This window comes from Monodelphis domestica, chromosome 4 (genome assembly GCF_027887165.1).
Source record: "Monodelphis domestica isolate mMonDom1 chromosome 4, mMonDom1.pri, whole genome shotgun sequence".
Taxonomy (NCBI): Eukaryota; Metazoa; Chordata; class Mammalia; order Didelphimorphia; family Didelphidae; genus Monodelphis; species Monodelphis domestica.
In genome coordinates, this window is record NC_077230.1 from 396,468,481 (window position 1) to 396,489,326 (window position 20,846).

The 20,846-nt window shown below is 34.5% G+C and overlaps 1 protein-coding gene across 13 annotated transcripts in view; it reads right to left on the reverse strand.

The window, feature by feature from the left end:
• Positions 1-20,846, reverse strand: part of PRDM2 (PR/SET domain 2) — a 197,856-nt gene that overhangs the window by 68,484 nt on the left and 108,526 nt on the right. For 11 of the 13 annotated variants that reach the window (XR_466508.3, XM_007491750.3, XM_016422196.2 and 8 more), the window contains one exon: positions 1,415-1,528. Coding sequence is in view for 12 of the 13 variants with exons in the window: in XM_007491750.3 (XP_007491812.2) it covers positions 1,415-1,528 (114 nt within the window). In the remaining variant the exon portion in view is untranslated. Of the gene's footprint in view, positions 1-1,414; positions 1,529-14,890; positions 15,640-15,672; positions 15,732-20,846 lie in introns of those variants that run through there. The other 2 variants (XM_056795748.1, XM_056795747.1) reach the window with 2 other exon arrangements.

The window sequence follows — 20,846 nt, forward strand, 5'->3', positions numbered from 1 at the left end:
CAAATAGTCAGTAGTATTGTTCATTTATGTGGCAACCAGGTACAGTGAATGAAGACATAGCTTAAAGCCCTTCAGACCAGGATTCAACTCCTGCCTCTGGTCCACAGTGGCTCTATGACTTTGGCCAAGTTACTCATAATGTCTCAGGGCTCTAGGCAAATCTAAAAGATTGCAAACTTCAGAGGAGGGATAGATCTGCACTGATATAAGTTTCTTTACCAAGTATTCCCTATACAAATGAAAACACATGTCTAACTCCTATAATTATTCCTATCTCCATTTATGTCCATCTCCCCTTTTTTCTAGGTATGTCAATCCTGCTTTTCCCTTCTGTTTTAATAAATCTATATTATAAATTGAATGAAAAGGGCCTTAAAAAATGAAAATTAGTTCTACAAGTTCAGAACATACAACCAGAGTGGGGCTCAAGGAGAAAAAGGGAAAAAGTGGTTAGGGACATCAGAGAATAGGAGTGGAGAAAGGCTTCAGTTATGGAGTTATTGTATGTTTCTAGCAGTTTTCTCATTTATATAAAAAGCAGATTTTATTCTCCCTCAAGGAGAATTTCATTAATTCCATTTCCATGGATACCAATGGTGTTAATCTCAAAAAGAGGTTCATTTGTGACCTCTCGAAACCAAACTTTCACACAAGATGTTGCTAAAAAAAAAGAGACAAAAGAAAACAAAAATAATCTCTTCAAGTATGGGGTTTCTATCAATAGTTCAGTTATACAACAATAATGTGATTTTCACATGGGCAAGACAAATACATTTAGGAAGAACTAAGGGCTGTTGACCTGCTCTAAAGAGTTGCAATTTCTGTAACTAACAGTCTTAGCTATTGGCTGGAAGTTATGTGATCTGATCTATGTGTCAGAGGCAGGCCTTCAACTTGGGTCTTCTGGATTCTAAGATTCTCTCTATATATTCTCTTTACTTTTCATACTTCTTATCTAGGCATGATTAAAATTAAATCATTAAAAGTAATTAAAGCTATCCCATAAACATCTAAAGCTAGATTTCCCCACTATTGTCCTTTGAGAGGTACTCAGGAAAGCAGAAGACCAATAGAACAAGTATTAAAAATTAAACAAGAATAAATTTTAAAAATTAAACAAGATATGGCCAAGCATCTTTCTTTTAATTAATTTTTTAAAATAGTATTTTTGGAGCAGCTAGATAGCTCAAATGGATTGAGAGCCAGGCCTAGAGACAGGAGGTCCTGGGTTGAAATTTGGCCTCAGACACTTCCCAGCTGTGTGACCCTAGGCAAGTCACTTAACTCCCATTGCCCAGCCCTTAGCACTCTTCTGCAATGGAACCAATACACAGTATGGATTCTAAGGTGGAAGGTAAGGGTTAAAAAAAATTTTTTTTTAATATATTTTAAAGTCCAGTTTCAAAAGACTTACCTTCTTCAGAATCCCTCATGTTTGCAGAAGCTGAGACAGTGTCACCTTTCTTTAGCTTTGCTTTGTCTCCGGTCTTGTTTGCCTTATTTTTACCCTCCTGGGATTTTTTCTTCCCTGAAAAATAAAGACATTCATGTTCCACTGCTATTCTTGACTTTAATCAGTGGCATAAAACAAAGAAAAAGAAGGTGACAATTATTAATCCAATCCTAGGAAATGGCTTATTTCTGCATAACTACTTCAGCTTTTTAAAGAAAATAATGGACGAATTACCAACATAAAAAGCTGAGTAGAAGAAGTCAAAGGCAATATTCTATAAAATAAATACTAAAGGAAACTTTCTGTACTTGCTTTAACAAGGGACACTATAAGCATTAATTCCCTTTGTTCTTTTTATGCTCATCTTGAAAAACATAAAATCTGCCATAAAAGTGATGGTGCTGATTTCAAAACACTGAAAAGAAAAGAAGGTAATAGCACCACCTAATTCAGAACCATATAATACTGGTAATTCACAAAGAGCAGTTGAACAGTGAAAATTGACAAATTTCAGGTTATTAAAAATTATTTATTTCATTAAATATTTCCCAATTACATGTAAAAAAAACTAACAATCATCTTCTAATATAGTTCCAAACTCTCTTCCTCCCACCTGTCCCGACCCCTTGAGACGGCAAACACTTTTGATTTCAACTATATATGTGACATCATGTAAAACATAATACAAAGTAAAATAGTAAAAATAAAGTTTTTAGAATCTGCATTGAGAATTCATCAGTTCTCTTCCCTGGAGGTACAGTATTTTTCATCATGGATCCTTTGGAATTTTCTTGATTGGAGTGGCTAGGTCTTTCACAGTTGACCATTTTTACAGTACTGCTCTCATACAACACTCTGCTCACTTCACTTTGCATCAATTCATATAATACTTCTCATGTTTTTTTTTTCTAAAATCATCCTTCCTATCATTTCTTATAACACAATGCCGTATCATCACAGACCACAATTTGTTCAGCCAATTCCTAACTGATGGGTGTCCTCTTTTTTATTATCACAAGAAGAAATGCTATAGATATTTTTGTCATCTTTTTCCTTTTTCTTCAGTCTCTTTGGGATACAAACTTATATTTCTTGTTCAAAGGGTATAACTCTTCCATATTATTCTCCAGAATATTTGGAGTAGTTTTACAACCAAATAGTGCATCAATGTCCAAATTTTTCTACATAACTTATGGCATTTGTCATTTTCATTTAGTGTCATGTTGCCCAATCCAATAGGTGTGAGGTGTTATCTCAGGTGCTTTAACTTGTATTTCTCAAATCAGTAGTAATTTAGAGCATTTTAATGACTATCAAAAGATAATTTTTAATTTCTTCTTCTGAAAATTGCCTTTTTTTATATACTTTGACCATATATAAACTAAGAAATAGCCCCCCCCCATAAATATGGTTCACTTTCCTATATATTTGAGAAATGATGCCTTTATCAGGGAAACTTACTTCAAAAACATTTTCCCTGGTTTCCTTTTAACTTTGGTTGCATTGGTTTTGTTTATGCAACCCCCTTTAAATTTCACATTATCAAAATTATCTTATTTCAATAATCATCTCTCTACCTCTTGGTCATAAGCTCTTCCTTTATCCATAGATCTGACAAGTAAATTTTTCTATGCTCCCCTAAATTATTTATAATACCACCTTTTATGTTTAAATCATTTTTCTATTTTGACTGAGTATACCGTGTGAGATGTTGGTCTATGCCTAGTTTCTACCAAAATGATTTTTCATTTCCCCAGTAATTTTTATGAAATGATGAGTTCTGACCCCAAAAGCCTGGATCTTTGGATTATCAAATGACTGTGGTCATTTACTACTATGCATTGTGTAACTAAATGTATTCCATTAATTCACCACTTTATTTCTCAGTCAATACCAGCTTGCTTTGAAGAGTATTGCTTTATAATACGGCTTGAAATCTGGTAATGCTAGGTTACCCTCCTTCACATTTTTTGCCCACTGATTCTCTTGATAACTATGACCTTTTGTTCTTCCAGATGAATTTTGTTAATGGGTTTTTTTTTCCCAGCTCTATAAAACAATTCTTCAGTAGTTTAGTTGATATAGGACTGAAAAATAGATTCGCTTAGGTATAAGAATCATTTTTATTATATTGCCTCAACTTTCCCATGAGTAATTAATATGTCTCCAATTGTTTAGATCTGTATTTGCATGAAGTGTTTTATAATTCTGTTCATATAATCCCTATATTTGTCTTGGCAGAAGACTTCCGAGTATTTTATATTATTGATAGCTATTTTAAATAGGATATCTCTTTTTAATTCTTGCCATTGGATTTTGTTGGTAGGTCATATAAATGCTGATGATTTATGTGAATTTATTATTTATCCTGCAACTTTACCAAAATTAATTATTTCAACTAGTTTTTTAGTTGATTCTCTAGGGTCTCTAAGTATATAATATCATTTACAAAGAGTATAGTTTTGCTTCTTCATAGCCTATTCTTATTCCTTCAATTTATTTTTTTCTGTCTGCATTTCTAATACATCATTGAATAATATTGGTGATGACAGATATCCTTGCTTCACTCTTTTTTTTTTTACCCCCTACCTTCCATCTTGGAATCAATACTGTGTATTGTTTTCAAGGCATAAGAATGGTAAGGGCTAGGCAATGGGGGTCAAGTGATTTGCCCAGGGTCACACAGCTGGGAAGTGTCTGAGGCCAGATTTGAACCTAGGACCTCCAGTCTCTAGGCCTGGCTCTCAATCCACTGAGCTACCCCAGCTGCCCTACCTTGCTTCACTCTTGACCTTACTTTAATTCAAGTTTATCTACATTACAAGTAATCCCTTGCTCTTGGGTTTTAGATGGATACTACTCATCATTTTAAGAAAGGTTCCGCTGAATTCACTGCTTTCTAGTTTGTTTGTTTTTTAAATAGGAATGAGTGTTGTATTTGTCAAAGGCTTTTCCCTGAATCTATTGATATAATTATGTGATTTCTGTTATTTTTGCTTATGCATATGGCCAATTATGCTAGTAGTTTTCCTAATATTGAATCAGCCCTGCCTTCCTGGCATAAATTCCACCAAGGCATACTATATGTTCTTTGTGATATATAGCTGTAATCTTGTTTGTGTTTTATTTAAATTTTTTGCATCAGTATTCATTAAGGGAACTGGTCTGTAGTTTTCCTTCTTTGTTTTTTATCTCCCTGGTTTAGATATCACACTCTTTTTATGTCAGAAAAAGAATGTTGGTATGACTCTTTCTTTACCTATTTTTCAAATAGTTTACACTAGTCCTTAAATTGTTTGTTAAAATTTATTAGCAACTCAATAATCGCTTGTTCAATTTCTTTTTCTAATACAGAGTTACTTAAGTTTTCTATTTCCTCTTTTATTATTCTGGGCAGTTTATTTTTTTGTAAATATCCATTTCATGGTTTAACTGGCATATAATTTGGCAAAATAACTCCTAATACTTCCTTTAATTTCATCTTCAATGACTAGAATTTCCCCCCTTTTTTCCTTCAAATGCTTTGACTTCACAGGATATCAATCTAATTACATAGGAAATAGAATAAACTTTTTGGCTAAGGTAGAGTTACTTATAACTGTCAAAGTGAAACCACAGAAGTAAAGATTCAGTTTGTGTAGAAAAGAGTACAATGAGTTCCAAGATCAAATGCAGAGTAATTATGAATAATACACTATAAAATTGCAAGACATTCAAAGGATCCTCTGGGATTCCACTCTGGATTCAGTACAATTCAATATTTCATTAACAATGAGAAAAGAGAATTGAGAGAATACTAACTACATTTTTGAGTAATACCATATCATTCTAGGACAGAAAGTAAATAATTTAGAAGATAAAATTAAAATACATTTCTGGTAAATTAAAAGAATAAACCAAAAGCATTAATATAAATATTCCATAAACAAATATGATATGGTCACAATAAAAACAAAAGATAAAATGTTCCGGAACTAAGTCTTCTGAGCAAGATTTACTATTCTGTGGCTGTTTTCTTTGTTTCCTTTTTTTTTTTAATGTCACATGGTGCTTTATTTCCAGGACATGTACTACATTGAAAGGAATCCTATAGCTTCATAGTCAGACTTCAAGGAACCACCTTATTTTTTCTCCTTATTAAAGCACTACTTCAAGCAGTTTAAGGTTTATAAAGAGGTCTTTTTTTCCACGTAAAAAGGAAGAAAACGAGGCTTAGAGTGGGTGAATGAAATGAGGCTAGAGAGGGTGAATTAAGTTAGTAATGGAAACAGCTATATTTGAACCCAGATCTGACTCCAAGCCCAGAGCTCTCTCTGTAACACATCACCATCTATAATTTGACAGAACACTTACTAAAACATGAACAACACATTAGGAACTAGTGCTACAAAACATAGTTTGGCCATCTAGAGAGCTATAAATAAGTAATCTATGGATTAGTTAGTCTATCATATTAAAGACGATCTTTGCTTACTAGTAAAACAAAAAGCCTAGAAAAATATACACTTCTGGGTAATTTTGCAGAGATACAAAGAACATGGAAAGTTTAAAATAGTTCAACCCTATTTAATTATTAAATTATTTAAAAAGATTCTCAAATGATTATGAATAATCTGCTTCAAAGAAAAACGGGGATATTATGTAAATAGATGAGGATTATTTCATTGAGAAATTCTTTGCATTCTTTCAGAATGTAAGGGGTTAAAATTAAAGGGTTGGACTAAATTATTTAAGAGTATGGTCACCAGAAATTATTACTCAATTCCAAATTATTTTTATGGCAATTTATTCACAAAAGGGGAAAGAATAAAAGTAAGAAAATCAGAGATAGTAGATATTTACTCCAGCTCAGTCAAAATCAGGCAGGGCTTAAGAGGCCCCAGCAAAGGGGTCCAGAGGTAAACTAAACAAGGGTTTTAGTCATGAGGCCTCCTCCAAGACAAAGGGCCACTCCAGAGGCTAGTTATCTCCAGAACAAGCCAGGGAAAGGAGTCAGTCTTTTTCACTCACCTATGTGGGTAGTCCTAATAGAAGCAGTCCTTAGCCAGAGCTCCTCTAGGGTAAAGTTCAAGGCAAAAGACCTCCTCACAGGAAGTTCCTGGCATTTTAAAAGACCATTCCTTTCTGTCACTTCCTGTAACTTCCTTCCATTTTACATGGACCAATTACAACTAAAGCTTTATTTAGGACTGCTCAGGGGGGCAGTCAGTGGGTTATGATTTGTCACCCACAATTGCACACATGGGTCACAGACCTCCCCCACTTAAGGATAAGTGGGGTATATATGTTTCTGGTAATTAAAACTAAAAATGGGCAGGGGAGAGTTAATCCCATCTTCACACTGAGAAATGAAATAAATATTATTTTTTAAAGTACTGTTGTAAAAATGGAGATTTGAACCCCTGACTTCAATCCCCAGAAGTCCTTGGCACTTCCCAGAATGCCCTATAATCTCACCTGAGATCCCCACTTGGGCTGAGAACAAAATTTGTATTTAAACTGACTGTACCGCCTACTTGGTCTCCCTTCTTCCATTTCTAAGCACACGCAGGCCAGATATAAGTGCCTGTGAATGGGCTATGTGCCCTAGGCACGTGCTTTCTTATTTTGTATTTTCTTTACCCTTGATTTCTAATAATCTTTAATAAACCTCTAAAAATATAATACTTTTAGTAGAGAAACTAATTTAACTGTTATACTATGTGGAGGGAAAAAATTTTAAACTCTTATCTTTTGTCTTAGAACCAATACTAAATATAGGTTCCAACACAGGCAATTGGGGTTAAGCATGTTTCCCAGGGTCACACTGCTAGTAAGTGCCTTAGGCCAGAATTGAAACCAGGACCTCCAGTGTCTAGGCCTAACTCTCTTTCCACTAAGCCACCTAGATGCTCTACATATGTAAAATGTTATATATACTTTCCAAATTAAATTAAACAAGTTCAAAGTTTCATATATAATCTTTTTTGTTTTTCTTTGTACCAAATATTAAAATGTTTACTGATGTTAAATACATAACAAAAAATGAAATGTTTACCTAAGTAATTAAAATAAGAATTAATATTTTTTACAATCTATTCCAGTTCCCCTTGAATATTTGTTTATAAATTAAATACTTCTTTTCTCTGTATGAGAATGTCTTGAAGCAATTTCTTATTTATTAACAACTTATTCTTTGATCTCCTCTCAAGTACCTTTTCTCTTTCCAAATTAACAGTAATAGCCCATGTCTTTCAAGTCAAAAGTTTAACTCTTTGCCTCTCCTAAGGAATATGTATGTTTAGGAGTAAAAAGGGAGAAAAGAGAGATGTAATATTGAAAATTGCTTAAATGATAAGATACTCATTTCAACTCTATCCATTTAGTCATTTCCCTGATGTTTCCATTCTACAGTTTAAGTCTCTGTTGGTTCTCAAAGTCACAAAACATTTTTTCTTACATGAATTCTTATGAATTATTCATTCACAAAAAAGAGAGCAATTTGGGCAAAGCTAAACCAAATATAAAATTATTTTGACATGATCTACCTCTAATCAAAATACACTAAAACAAAAGAATTTGCCAAAGTATTTATTTTTGGCAAATGCTATACCTGACATAACCTGTTTCATTTTAACAACTAATAAAATCTAAATCTAAAGGTTTTCTTGTCAGCTCTATGAGAATCAAAATCCTATTCCTTTGCCAAAAATCTAAAAAACTTATAACTCATTCCCATGTTCCCTAATACATGAACATTGGTAATGTCCTCTATCTCCTCCATTAATATGGACTTAACTGGTTTTAATCTTAGCATCTTCCCTTGGGCCACACCAGACCTTGCACAGATTAGGCACTTAAGAAATGTGTATTGAATGAATATTCTTTTAAAATAGCATAAAGAAAAATGATCCACAGTGATTCAATGCACAAATTACCTGATCTAGACCACAGAGAGCCCACTCATATCTATTAATGCTCAGAAGTACACAGAACTTCCTGTGGGTATCAGTCTGTAGATTCAGTAGTATGATTTATATTAAGCAAAAAGTATACAACAGTACTATGTAATCTGTAGTAACCAAAAAAAGTATACTTTGAATACTGTAATTCATATTAAACCAAGTCAAAGTATACCAGTTATTTCAAGAAATGGAAATAAAAACAACCCCTATTTACATAAGATTAAATTAATTGTTAGATTTTGTCTAGGAGAAAAAGTGTCACTTAAAAAATACCACTGAAGATAATACATGTATAACTCAGTGGTATTATTTGTCAGCTCCGGGAGGGAAGAGGGGAACATGTAACCATAGAAAAATGCTTTTAAAAATACCACTGAAAGGAATACTCTGCATTGAAAACATAACTATCTCAAGTAGAAAATGCATGCCACATTTATGTCTCATTAAATGTTTGAAAGTAGAATTTCAAATCTAGCAAATACAGAAATCCAAATATACACAGACACATACACACAATTTCCCCCCTACTTTATTATGGAAAAAAAAAATACTATAAAATCCCATCTCCTCCCCCACCCCCACTCCCATGGCTTACCTAGTAGTTAGCTGGTGTTGAGGATAGAGCACCAGGCTTGGAATCAGGTAGATCTCAGTTCAAATTTTGTCTCAAACACTTACTAGCTGCTTGCTGTGTAGCAGGCACTAAACCTCTCTTTACTGCCATTTCCTCATCTACCTATATGTAAATGGAGATTATAATGGCTCCTACCTTCCAGGGTTGGTGCAAGAATCAGATAAGATAAAAACTATAAAATGCTTAGCACAGTGCCTGGCACATACTAAACACTCTATAAATGTTAGAATATATATAATATTTTTTAATGTTATTACTTTAAAAGAAATATTTGTAATGTCATAAATATCATATTGAAAGTATAAAGAGCCTATATGTATTTATCAAACCTTTGTTAGAATAACCAAAAGAACCAAGACAGGCTAGAAAAATTTATTAAAAAAAACACATGTAACAAAATACTAATTCAGAAGTCCAGAGAAATCTCTGAATATTGCTAACAAAGCCAATATCAGTAGTTACAGGATAGCCTTCTCATTTCACTTCCAAGAGACTGTTCTGCTACTAGAATGAGAGCCATATTGAGCAAGGTGGCACCATAGTGCCAGGCTTGGAATCAGGAAGGCTCATCTTCCTGACTTCAAATGTGGCCTCAGATACATACTAGCTGTGTGACTGTGAGCAAGTCTCTTAGCTTTGTTTGCCTCAGTTTCCTCATCTGTAAAATGAGCTAGAGAAGGGAATGTGAAACAACTGCAGTGACTGCCACATAGGAAAAACTGAAGTGGATGAAAAATATTTATCAACCAGACTATATGTCTATATTGGTGAAGGTGTGGCACATGTGTCCCATCGTGCAGGAGGAAGCTGCTCTATTCCTTCTCTCCATAGCGTCCAAGGACATTTTCCAGGAGTTCTGCCCCTCTGTCCAGCAGCTAAATGCAAGTATTTCCTCCACTGTCTATGTTATGCGGGAACTCATAGGTGGCCCAAAGTTGCGGTTTGGGCATGTAATCTTGAAAAGGTTTGCCAAAACTGCTATATGTAGTTGGATGGATGATCTATGGAATTTGCCTATCAGTCTGCATTTTGGATAGATAAGGTAATTTCAGTAATGAGCCTCTTGAATTGAAAAAGGATAATGAACTGGGTTGCCTAAGGGAGATTGTATTTCTTTTAATGACCTCTGGCCCGTCTTATTAATATAATCTATCAGTTTTTACACTTGTTAATGTGATGGCAAGTCATGAAACATTACTGTTTCTTAGAGGAAAAGAAACTACATGTCTGCTCTGTGGGAAATCAAGAAGTGGATGGAGAGATATGTGCAGGCTGCAATACATTATGAGCAGGGAATTTTATAGGAGAATTAGAGTAAAGGATGTTATCACAGATATTTGTTCAAAAAGACTATGGAAAAAAGGAAGACAGCTTGGTTTCATTAATATCTACTTAACATAAAAAAAAAATCAAGAAAAGCTCCAGTGTGGGTAAATTTTTTTGGGAAGGTCTATTATAAGTCCTGGAGGATGGTTTGCACTCTGCATTGCTGATAGAAATACTCATATTGGTGAAATCACCAATCTTGTTGAATTGAGTAATTTGAGTTTAGATCTCAAGTTAGGCCCAGGGCTCTACACTATATACCAAAATTGAGGCCAAAATGGATAAATGATTTAGACCTAAAGGGTGATATAGTAAACTGAGAGGAGAAGAATGGATAAATATAGTAGTCAGATCTATGGAAAAAGGAAGAGTTTATAACCAAACAAGAGATGGAGTGGATGACAAAAAGTAGAATAGATAATTTTGATAACATGAAATTAAAAGGTTTTCACAAACAAAACTAAACTAGCTAAAAGCAAAAGCAAAATAGCAAACTTGGGGAAAAGTTTTATAAAAAGTTTCTCTGATAAAGTCCTCATTTCTCAAATATATAAAAATTATCAAATTGATAAAAGAGCCATTCCTTATTTGAGAAATGGTCAAAGGATATGAACAGGCAGTTTTCAAAAGACCCTAAATACTCTAAATCACTACCAATTAGAGAAATGCAAATTAAAATAAATCTGAAGTGCCATTTTACATATATCAGATTAGCTAAAGATGAATCAAAAAGAAAATGACAAATGCTGAAGAATATATAGAAAAAATAAAGACACTGATGCACTGCTGGTAGAGTTGTGAATTGGTACAACCATTCCAGAGAATCATTTGGAACTATGCCTAAAGCACTATAAAAATGCACATACCCTTTGAACCAGGAATACCACTAGTAGGTCTGTATCCAAAAGAATCAAAGGAAAAAAAGAACTATTTCTCCAAAAATATTTATAGCAGTACATTTCATAATAGTAAAGAATTGTTCTTCATTCTTTGATTTTTAAAGAGGACCAATATCATCTCGGGGTAATGTCTTGACTCACTGGTGAAATGGATTTAAGTGAGGCAGAAGCACACAAATTCATTTACTCACTCCTTTCCCAGTCATCCAAGTTCAATGGCAAGACAAAAATCATGATTGGCAATGGCCTGGAATACAGTGTGCAATGGCCTCTTCCCCATCAGACCAAGCTCTAAATGCTCCACAATGCCTGCTCCAGTCACCTTCATGAACGTGGGAAAAAACTTAAGAGCCAGAGGTGAGAACTAAGTGAAACGTTATGAGCAGCCCTTAAAAGGGGCTGGCAGACCTTTATACTAGAGGTGTTAGCTTTTCCTGGGAACACAATGCAAGTACTTAGTGGCCATGTAGCAGTGATATTACAAACTCAATTAGAAATGGAGGACCTTACATAAAGATCTGTGCTGATAAACATATTGACTCAAAACCACATAGTAATGTTTTCTTTGCTCTGTTATTTTTTAAAATTTATTTTGTTAAATGTTTGCCAATTAAGTTTTAATATGATCAGAAGCACTAAAGCAATGCAGTCTGGGAGGGCAGTGTATTTGCTACCTCTGCTGTGAGGCACGTGGGACAAGTATTTCAGTAACAGACTGCTGGATTAAAGAATCAGAAATCAAGGGGATGCTGGGAAATGGATGAACAAATTGTGGTACATGACTGTGATGGTAATGTATTGGGCTAGAAGAAATGATGAGTAAGATGGTTTCAGGAAAACCTGTGATTTTAATTAAATTAATGCAGATTTAATTACACTAATGCAGAGTAAAGTGAATAGATATCAGAACACTGTACACAGTAAGAGCAACATTATAACAATAATCAACTTGACTTACTTTGAACAAGACAGTGATTCAAGACAACTCTAAAGGACGTGTGTGCCGCTAATATGAAAATACATTTTGCATGACTTCACATACATAATTGATATCTTAATGCTTGACTTCTCAAAGGTAGAAGAGGGGTGTGAGAGAGGAAGAGAATTTGGAACTCAACTTTTTAAAAAAACGAGTGCTACTTTTAAAAAAATCTAATTGGGAATACAACAAAACAAATTAAAAGATTTTATAAACACAGAGTCAGGCTAGGTTGATGTATTATTTAGTTTTAATTAATTCTTTAATTTTGGTTCTTTTTTTATTCTTTGTTATAAAAGATGGCTCCCTAAGAAAGAATAAGTAGAATATATTTGAAAACAAAGATGATTTGAAAACAAAAGATAATAAAAATATTTTGAATGTTTGTAGTTTATTATTTTTTTTGTCTTTTGTCCTTCTAGCTTATGTTTTGTTTTTTAAAACCCCTACTTTCTGTCTTAGAATCAATATTAAATATTGATTCCAAGGCAGAAGAGTGGTAAGGGCTAGGCAACTGGGGTTAAGTGACTTGCCCAGGATCACATAGTCAGTAAGTGTTTGTGGCTAGATTTGAACCTAGGACCTCCAGTCTCCAAGCCTGGCTCTCTACCCATTGAGCTACTTAGCTGCCCACCCTTCCAGTTTTTTCCTCATCTTCTTCAACAAACATTTATTTTTAAAAATTTTTTAATTTTAATATCAAATTTCCAGATAAGTTTTCCAAAGTTATATGATCCATACTGTCTACCTCTTTTCTTCCCTCCCCCCGTCCCCTGGACCTCACAAGCAACTGAATCAGGATTTTGTGTGTATTATCATGCAAACCATTATTTTCATATTATTCATTCTTTAAGTGAATAATCTTATAAAACCTAAACTCCAAAATACATATATACCCAAATAAACAACTTATAAATCAATATGTTATAATCTGCATTTATACTCCAACAGTTCTTTTTCTGGAGGTGGAGGGCCTTCTTGGTCATAAGTCCCTCAGAATTGTTCTGGGTCAATGTATTGCTGTTAGTAGCAAAGCCTATCACATTTGATCATTCCTACTTCAGTTACTGTGCATAATGTTCTCCTGGTTCTGCTTATTTCACTCTGTATCAGTTCACAAAAGTCTTTCCAACTTTTTCTGAAATCATCCTGTTTATCATTCCTGTTGTACTAACAGTATTCCATTACCATCATCTACCACAATTTGTTCAGCCATTCCCCAATTGAGGAACATCCCTTTAGTTTCCAATTCTTTGCCACCACAAAAAACACAGCTATAAATATAAATATAAATATAAATAAAAAATATTCTGTCAAACAGGTTCTTACAATTTGGGGTGGGGTGGGGGATATGGACCTAGTAGTGGAATTACTAGATCAAAAGGAATGCATTTTTTAATAGCCTTTTGGGTATAATTCCAAATTGCTCTCCAGAATGGTTAAAACAACTCAACTCCACCAGCAATGCATTTGTGACCCAATTTTGCCACATTCCTTCCTCTAACATTTAACATTTTCCTTTACTGTCACATTGGCCAATCTGATAGGTGTGAGGTGGTACCTTAGAGTTGTTTTAATTTGAATTTATCTAATCAAGAGGAATTTAGAACATTTTTTCCTTGATTATTGGTAGTTTTGATTTATTCACCTGAAAACTGCCTATTCATATCCTTTGACCACTTATCAATTGGGGAATGACTTGGATTCTTATAAATATCACTTAGTTCTTTGTATGTTTGAGAAATGAGACCTTTATCGGAGACATTTGTTATAAAAATTTCTTTCCCAGTTTTGTTTCTTGGTTGCATTGGTTTTCAAAAAAAAAAAAACATTCAATAAGTGCTTATTATATTTATTTCATTGGATTCTCTTACTCAACTTTCATCAGACTGATTTTTCCTCCATGGTTTGGTTTAATGAGGTATTCGATCTTCCCCCATTCATCCCCCATACATCCCCCATGTATTTAAAAACAAGTTTAGATTCTAAATCAGCATTTCTGTTGGCTGCCACCTCCCTCCACTTGGCAAATAAGTTGTTTTTAATCTCTTCGTCTCCTTATGGATACTGACAGACCAAGCTTTTGTATGAAATTATTGGAGTTACTGCCAGTATCTTTTCTTCCATCCATACCTCATTTTTTAGCACCAGTATTGCATGTTTGAATCGATCAGGTTAGAATTATTTTTAATTTCACGCTTTAAATTTTTTTTTTCTTATAGCTATTCATTTTTATCTTTGCTCCAAGAAGTTTGTGGAGTGTCTTTAAACAACTAATTCAAGAGAGACTCCTATCAGTAGTGTTTTCCAAAATTAAATCAATTTCATTTCGGAGTGATAGTATTTGGTACTTATCATTTCTTCCACTTATACTAGATGAGGCAATGAATAAAATGCCAGTCAGTGGCTGACTACAATAGATGCCTTCACTTTTTCTCCTTTCACTCTTTTCTTAACTCCCTAAAATCTGATTTTCTATTGTTTTATGTAAAATGCTCTCTTAATTGCTAAATGTGGTAACAATTTTCTCAATCCGAACTCTTTAACCTCTCAGTAAGCATGTCCACTTGTTGAACACTGGTCAAATATAGCACATTTAGAACTAAATTAATGTTTATAGATAGCCTACAAATGATTTAATTCTAACATACATACCCTCTTTCTTGAAATTCTGCCAGTCATTACAGAAGTAGAATGGGATGACAGAACTGAGAACCACTTTGTATGTTTCTTTTTTTCATGGGTTGTTCTGGCCAAAGAGTTCATTTCCGAGTGTCTAGCCTACTGAAGATGAAGTTTTTCTGTGTTTAGCAAGGTTGGTCGCCAGAAACTTGAAAGAGAGCATGTGCTCACCACTGTCTTAGCTTTTGATAATTCAGGATCAGCTGAAAACCACATTCAGGCATTAAAATAGGTCCTTCATGGAAGTCTATAGGCATTCTTACCATTTGCCAAAAGAAAGAAACTTATCAACATTTCTTTTGCAGTACCAATATTGAATGTTTGAGTTTATCCAAGAATGTTGAATCTGGATTAGACCTGAGAGGCTTCCTAATCAACAACCCTCATTTTCCAGATGTACAAGTTATTGCCCAGAAAAGCTGTAACTCGGTCAGTTTGCCCAACCAATTAAGAACAAAGTCAAATGGGAATAATGGGAATCAGTTTCCTGACATAAACCAATCTTACTTTCTACCATATCATACTGTATTTTCCATAGTAAGAAGTTTTCCATATAAAGTGAGGAATAAATAGTATCTGGTTTTATTATTTTTTTCAACAAGTAAATGTTATTCTTGGAATTTATTCTGTACTTTTTGTTTTAAAGCTGATTTTGTAAAAAACAAACCTGACACTTTTCTGACTCTAAAGCTATAGGTGCCTCTACATAAACTTAGAACCCAGTGGAAGCCTGATAAGTACACATGTGCACTTACCATCAGGTTCCTGTAGGGTCCTATAAGGCGGCTACTGCCAGCTGGATCCTCCACATGGTCTAAACAAGAAAGATACAGGAATGAAACATAAGGAAAGTGAAATGGAAACAATAACAAAGAATATAATGAAGAACAGAACAAAGTTATGTAGATTCAGAAAAAAGAGGAACATACAAAAGGGTGAAAAAGAAATCTGAAGAAAAAAGTCATAAATGGCAAAATGGATAATGCTGGGCCTGAAGTTAGGAAGAACTGAGGTCAAATCCAGTCTCAGATATTTATTAGCTGACCCTGACCAAATCACTTAACTTTGCCCAAGTTACCTCATCTGTAAAGTGTGCTGGAGAAAAAAAAGGCAAACCATTTGGCAAAGGCCAAGAATCCCCCTCCCCCAAAAAAGGGTCAGAAAGAGTCAGAAATGACTGAATATGACTAAAGAACAATAAATCTATAGCAACAAGGGTTATCATCAGGAAAAACTCTGACGTAATATTGCCTTAATTTATAGTTTGGGTTAAGAACAATTTTGTTTCTTATTATCCTTCATCCTATTTGTCCTAAAGTCTATATCATACCTATACATCAAAATGGATTCCTTTTTATCACTGTTAAGGTAGGGAGATAAGAGATCATCTGGTCCAACTCTCTGATTTTACAGATGTCTTGATTTGCCTCAGATTTGATAGCCAGTAAGTGGCATGAAAGAGCTGGGGCTCAAATCCAGGACTTAAAATTCCAGCTAAAGTGTTCATACAATTCTACCATGTGCCTCTTTTATAACTATACACCACAATTCCTGTACTCAGAAGTAAGACCTCTGAAAACTCCCATTTAGGCTACTCATTTTACAGACTGGGGAATCTAGGTGATCACAGAGCAAACCTGAACCCCCATACAACTTGCTTAATGTTACATATGATTTTTAGAGTGCTTTTACATCTATTATCTCATTTGGTTTCAAATACAATACAAGAAAAGTTTATCTAAAAAGAACACCAACAATGAGTTTGGATTACAGGAGAAAAAATTTCTAACAGTTTATGAAGAGAACATTTGTAAGTATTCTCTTTAAACCAAGAAGGAAGAAAAAAAATTAAAACAAATTAGTTCTTTGACAAATGTTCAAGTCAAATCCATGATAATAAATGTGACTAGCAAATGAAAAGGCCTACCTAGAATAAAAATTACGACAGTGATAATGACTCATTATTCAAAGAATAGTGTAGCAATAAACCTACAGACAAGGAGTCTGTACAGGGCAAGGAGTTGCATGGCTAAAAGCATCAGAGCCCACACTGAAATAATTACAAATTGCTCTCCAAAATGGTTGGCTCCCTTTACAGTTCCACCAATAGTGGATTAGTGTCCCCACTTTTCCACCTCCACCACAAACATTTGTCATTTTGGTCAATCTGAGGTGTGAGATAACCCCGCAGCTATTATCTCTGTTTTAGTTTGCATTTCCCCAATCAATAGTAATTTAAGATTACTGTTCCTATATATGACCTTTGATTTCTTCATCAAAAAACTGTCTGTTTATATCTTTTGCCCATTTATCATCTAGGGGATGGCTCATAAATTTGTCCAAGTTTTTCATATATTTTAGATATGAGAACTCTATTCATGAGACTATGAAAACTCTCCCAATTTTCTGCCTTCCTTCTAATCCAGGCAACATATTTTTTGGTACAAAAACCTTTCAACACGTATACAACATGTAGATTCTCCCCATCTCTTGTTTATTCAAAAATTCCCCCCCTATGGAAAGAAAATTATTGCTACTCCTGCTTTTTTTGTTATCAGCTGAAGCATAGGATACTGCTCTAGTCCTTTATTTTTACTCTACATGTCCCATTTTTCAGTGCGTTTCTTGTAAACAGCATACTGCTGGGTTTTGGTTTTTGATCCATTCTGCTATCCATTTGTTGTATAGGTGAACTCTTCCTCCTCAAATGTCCAATTTCTTCTGTACACTACCTCTCCAATTCATACCTCTTCTTAGAACCCCTCTCATGTTTTCCCCTTGCCCTAAAAGTTATAATTAATCTACCCTTCTAAGGGACAAAAGAGCCCCTTACTACTAATTACTTCTAGTTCTTATTCTATTCCCCCTTTAAAAGTCCTTCCCTTAATCCCTCCCATCCTGCTCTTTTACTTTTTTGATATGAATACCCTTCTAAAAATACCTTTCATATCCTATCCCAAGAGACCCTTCCTTAACCCCTCACTTTGCCAGCCTAATTCTTGATATATGGTCCTTTCTAGGAATCCTTCCCTTTTCTAATACCCTTCGCCCTCTTTTCTCTCAATCTATACTCTCTTAGTCCCTTAAGGGGATTGAGTTTCTCCCTTATATTATCCCCAATCCCTCCTGTTTCTCCACATATTAAGACTTGCACCCTTCAAGCTGTATGTCATTCCCTCTTTAAACCAAATCTGATAAAAATTAGATTCTAGTATATGCCTTCCCTCCATTTCTGCGACTTCCACTCATACCTCTTTAATGAAATAATTGTTCCATTTTGCCTCTTCCTATTATTTTTAGTCCATTCTATTATATTCAACTTGACCTTAAATCATCTATCTATATTTGCACTTTCAAACCACCCTAGTAATGTTATCATTCATAAGGGTTATAGATAATATTTTCCTATATAAGAAGTAAACAATCTGACCTTGTTGATCACGCATATTTACAATTCTACTGACTTCTAGTATGTCTCTCCCAGGAACAGTTGAAACTTCTTTAGTTCATTAAATGTTTATTTTTCTCCTTTATGTAATTATGCTCAGTTTTGCTGGGTGTATTATTCTTGGTTATAAATTCAGATCATTTGCTCTCTGAAAAAATGTGTTCCAAGCCTTTTGTTCTTTAATGTTGAAGATGCTAAGTCTTGTGTTACTCTATTTTAATATTTTTTCTTATTGCTTGTAGTATTTTCTCCTTAATCTGAGAGCTAGGGAACTTAAAAGCATTTTCATCTTATGGGTCTGTCTCTTTCTGTCAGTGATCAGTTCAGCACAACCCCAACATGTATATATGGGGAAATTGAGCCCCAGGGAAATCCCAGGATAGGTCCCAGGGTCTCCCTGGGCAGCATCCCTGCAGGCGGAACACAAACTGACTATTGCTTCACATTAATCATTGATTAACAACTATCTTCATCAAAATAACAAGTGCTAAGAGGTTATAACCATAATCACCAATGCAAAAAGGACAAGTATTAAGTAAATTCATTTCCATATAGCACATTAAGGTTTACAAATCATAAGAATATATAACTAGAGCAAGAATATTTTCAAAAAATATTATGAAGCAGCTACACAACAAGGATCCTAACTCGGCCTTTCTATGACTAAACAAGCAGGACTTGGTAGTTCTATAAACAGAGCATTTTCCAATGACCAACTCCTTTTAAAGACAAAATCAGAAACAATTTCAGAGAAGTAGTAAACCATTTCCTGTCTATCAAAGGGGAAATCCTTTCTTTTCACAAGTGTATGATAGTTTAGCCCCAAATAATAAAAATACACATATAATCAGGGATAGATTTATTACTACTTGTGCATTTTGAAGGGGACCTAAGCCCTGGGAGACTCCATCTTCCAGGACCCTCTACTGCAACTTCCCCTGATACCTCCCACTGGTGTCAGAGGGAAAATAAAAGAGGAAAGAAGTGTGGGGTTTATCACCTTTTTTCCCCTAACCTAGGTGGAGAGCTTTTATCCCTGCCTAGCTGCCAGAGATCTAACTTTCCCTGGCTTTCCTAAACTTTTCCTTCCTAACCCTAAATAAACTTAACCTAACTTTCCCTGGAGTTTAGCCTGAGTTAATCTGCTTCCTAACACACCTACAAAGATCCCTCGTCAATTTCCCTACCACACAGGGAGGACCCCCAGTTACCTTCCTTCCTTTCCTTTCCCTCCTTTTTCCTTACATCATACTTAACTGCAATGAATATTTTTATAGCAAGCTTATTAGAATTTTCTCAAAACCTGAATTTAATAAGAAAATACACATATAAATTAAGATTTCATCTTTCTCATGTTATTCTAAACTTTGTCCCCAAAGACAAAGTCAAAGGCAGAGCTAAACAATTCTCTACTGAAGAATACTATCAACAAACTACTGCATGTAATCTTTTAGGTATCTTCTAATTACTGTCATGACTCTCCTATTCACCCATAAAATTATGGTAGCTTCAATCTCCACCACTCAACAGGAAATGTATTGATCTATACATTAATCACTAAATAATCTGATAGGTTTGGCCCTGTGCTCTTCCTTCTATGCCTTTTAGAAGTATTTTACTGCTATGCAAGTTCATGATTCTGAAAACACTCAATTTCTAATAAACAAGGTTCCAATTGTTTTCTGTATTGTTAGACTTTTCAAACTCCTAATACACACAAGTCGCCTCACTTTGAGGATAAAGGATCCAATCTTTGACACCCTCTCCAAAAAAATTCCATTAATACTGATGTCTACAATATAGGAAAATATGTGTTAATAGCATTTTTTATTATTCCTGATTTACTGGACTTCAGAATCATGTCTCTATTGATAAGTGTCATTATTTCATCAACTTTCCTCATTGCCTAGGGTCCTTTTTATCCTGAAAAATCTTACCACTCCTGAAGATTGCTTACTCTGAAATATCCCTCTACATAGTACTCAACCACCCCACTTCTTCCTCACTGATGAGTCCCTTCCTGAGTTTCATTTTATAGTTGTGGGGGCCAGTCTACTTTCGTTCCCTTCTCAATCCTGTTCTTACCTGGATGGACTTCAAAATATTGTTCCCACACAAAATACCTTTATTCCTTCAATCTTCTTTCCATTTCTTTTTTATGTTGTGCATCATCTTCTATCTTTAAGCTCCATGAGGGCAAGGGACTGACTTTCTTTTTGCTTATATTTGGATCCTACCTAGGAAGTAGTTAAGAAATACATCTTTCTTTCTTTCCTTCCTACCTCTATGACTCTTTCTTAACTTTCTCTCCCCACCCAAATGACACTGGTTCACTCAAGGCTCAGTTTTCAATCCCCAAATCAGGTAATCTAAGGGATTAAAAAGTGATAATAAAATTATCAAAATCAAGTGGCAGTGCTTGCTTTGGCAGCACATATACAAAAATCAACTGGCATTCATGTAACACTTTAATGCTGCCCC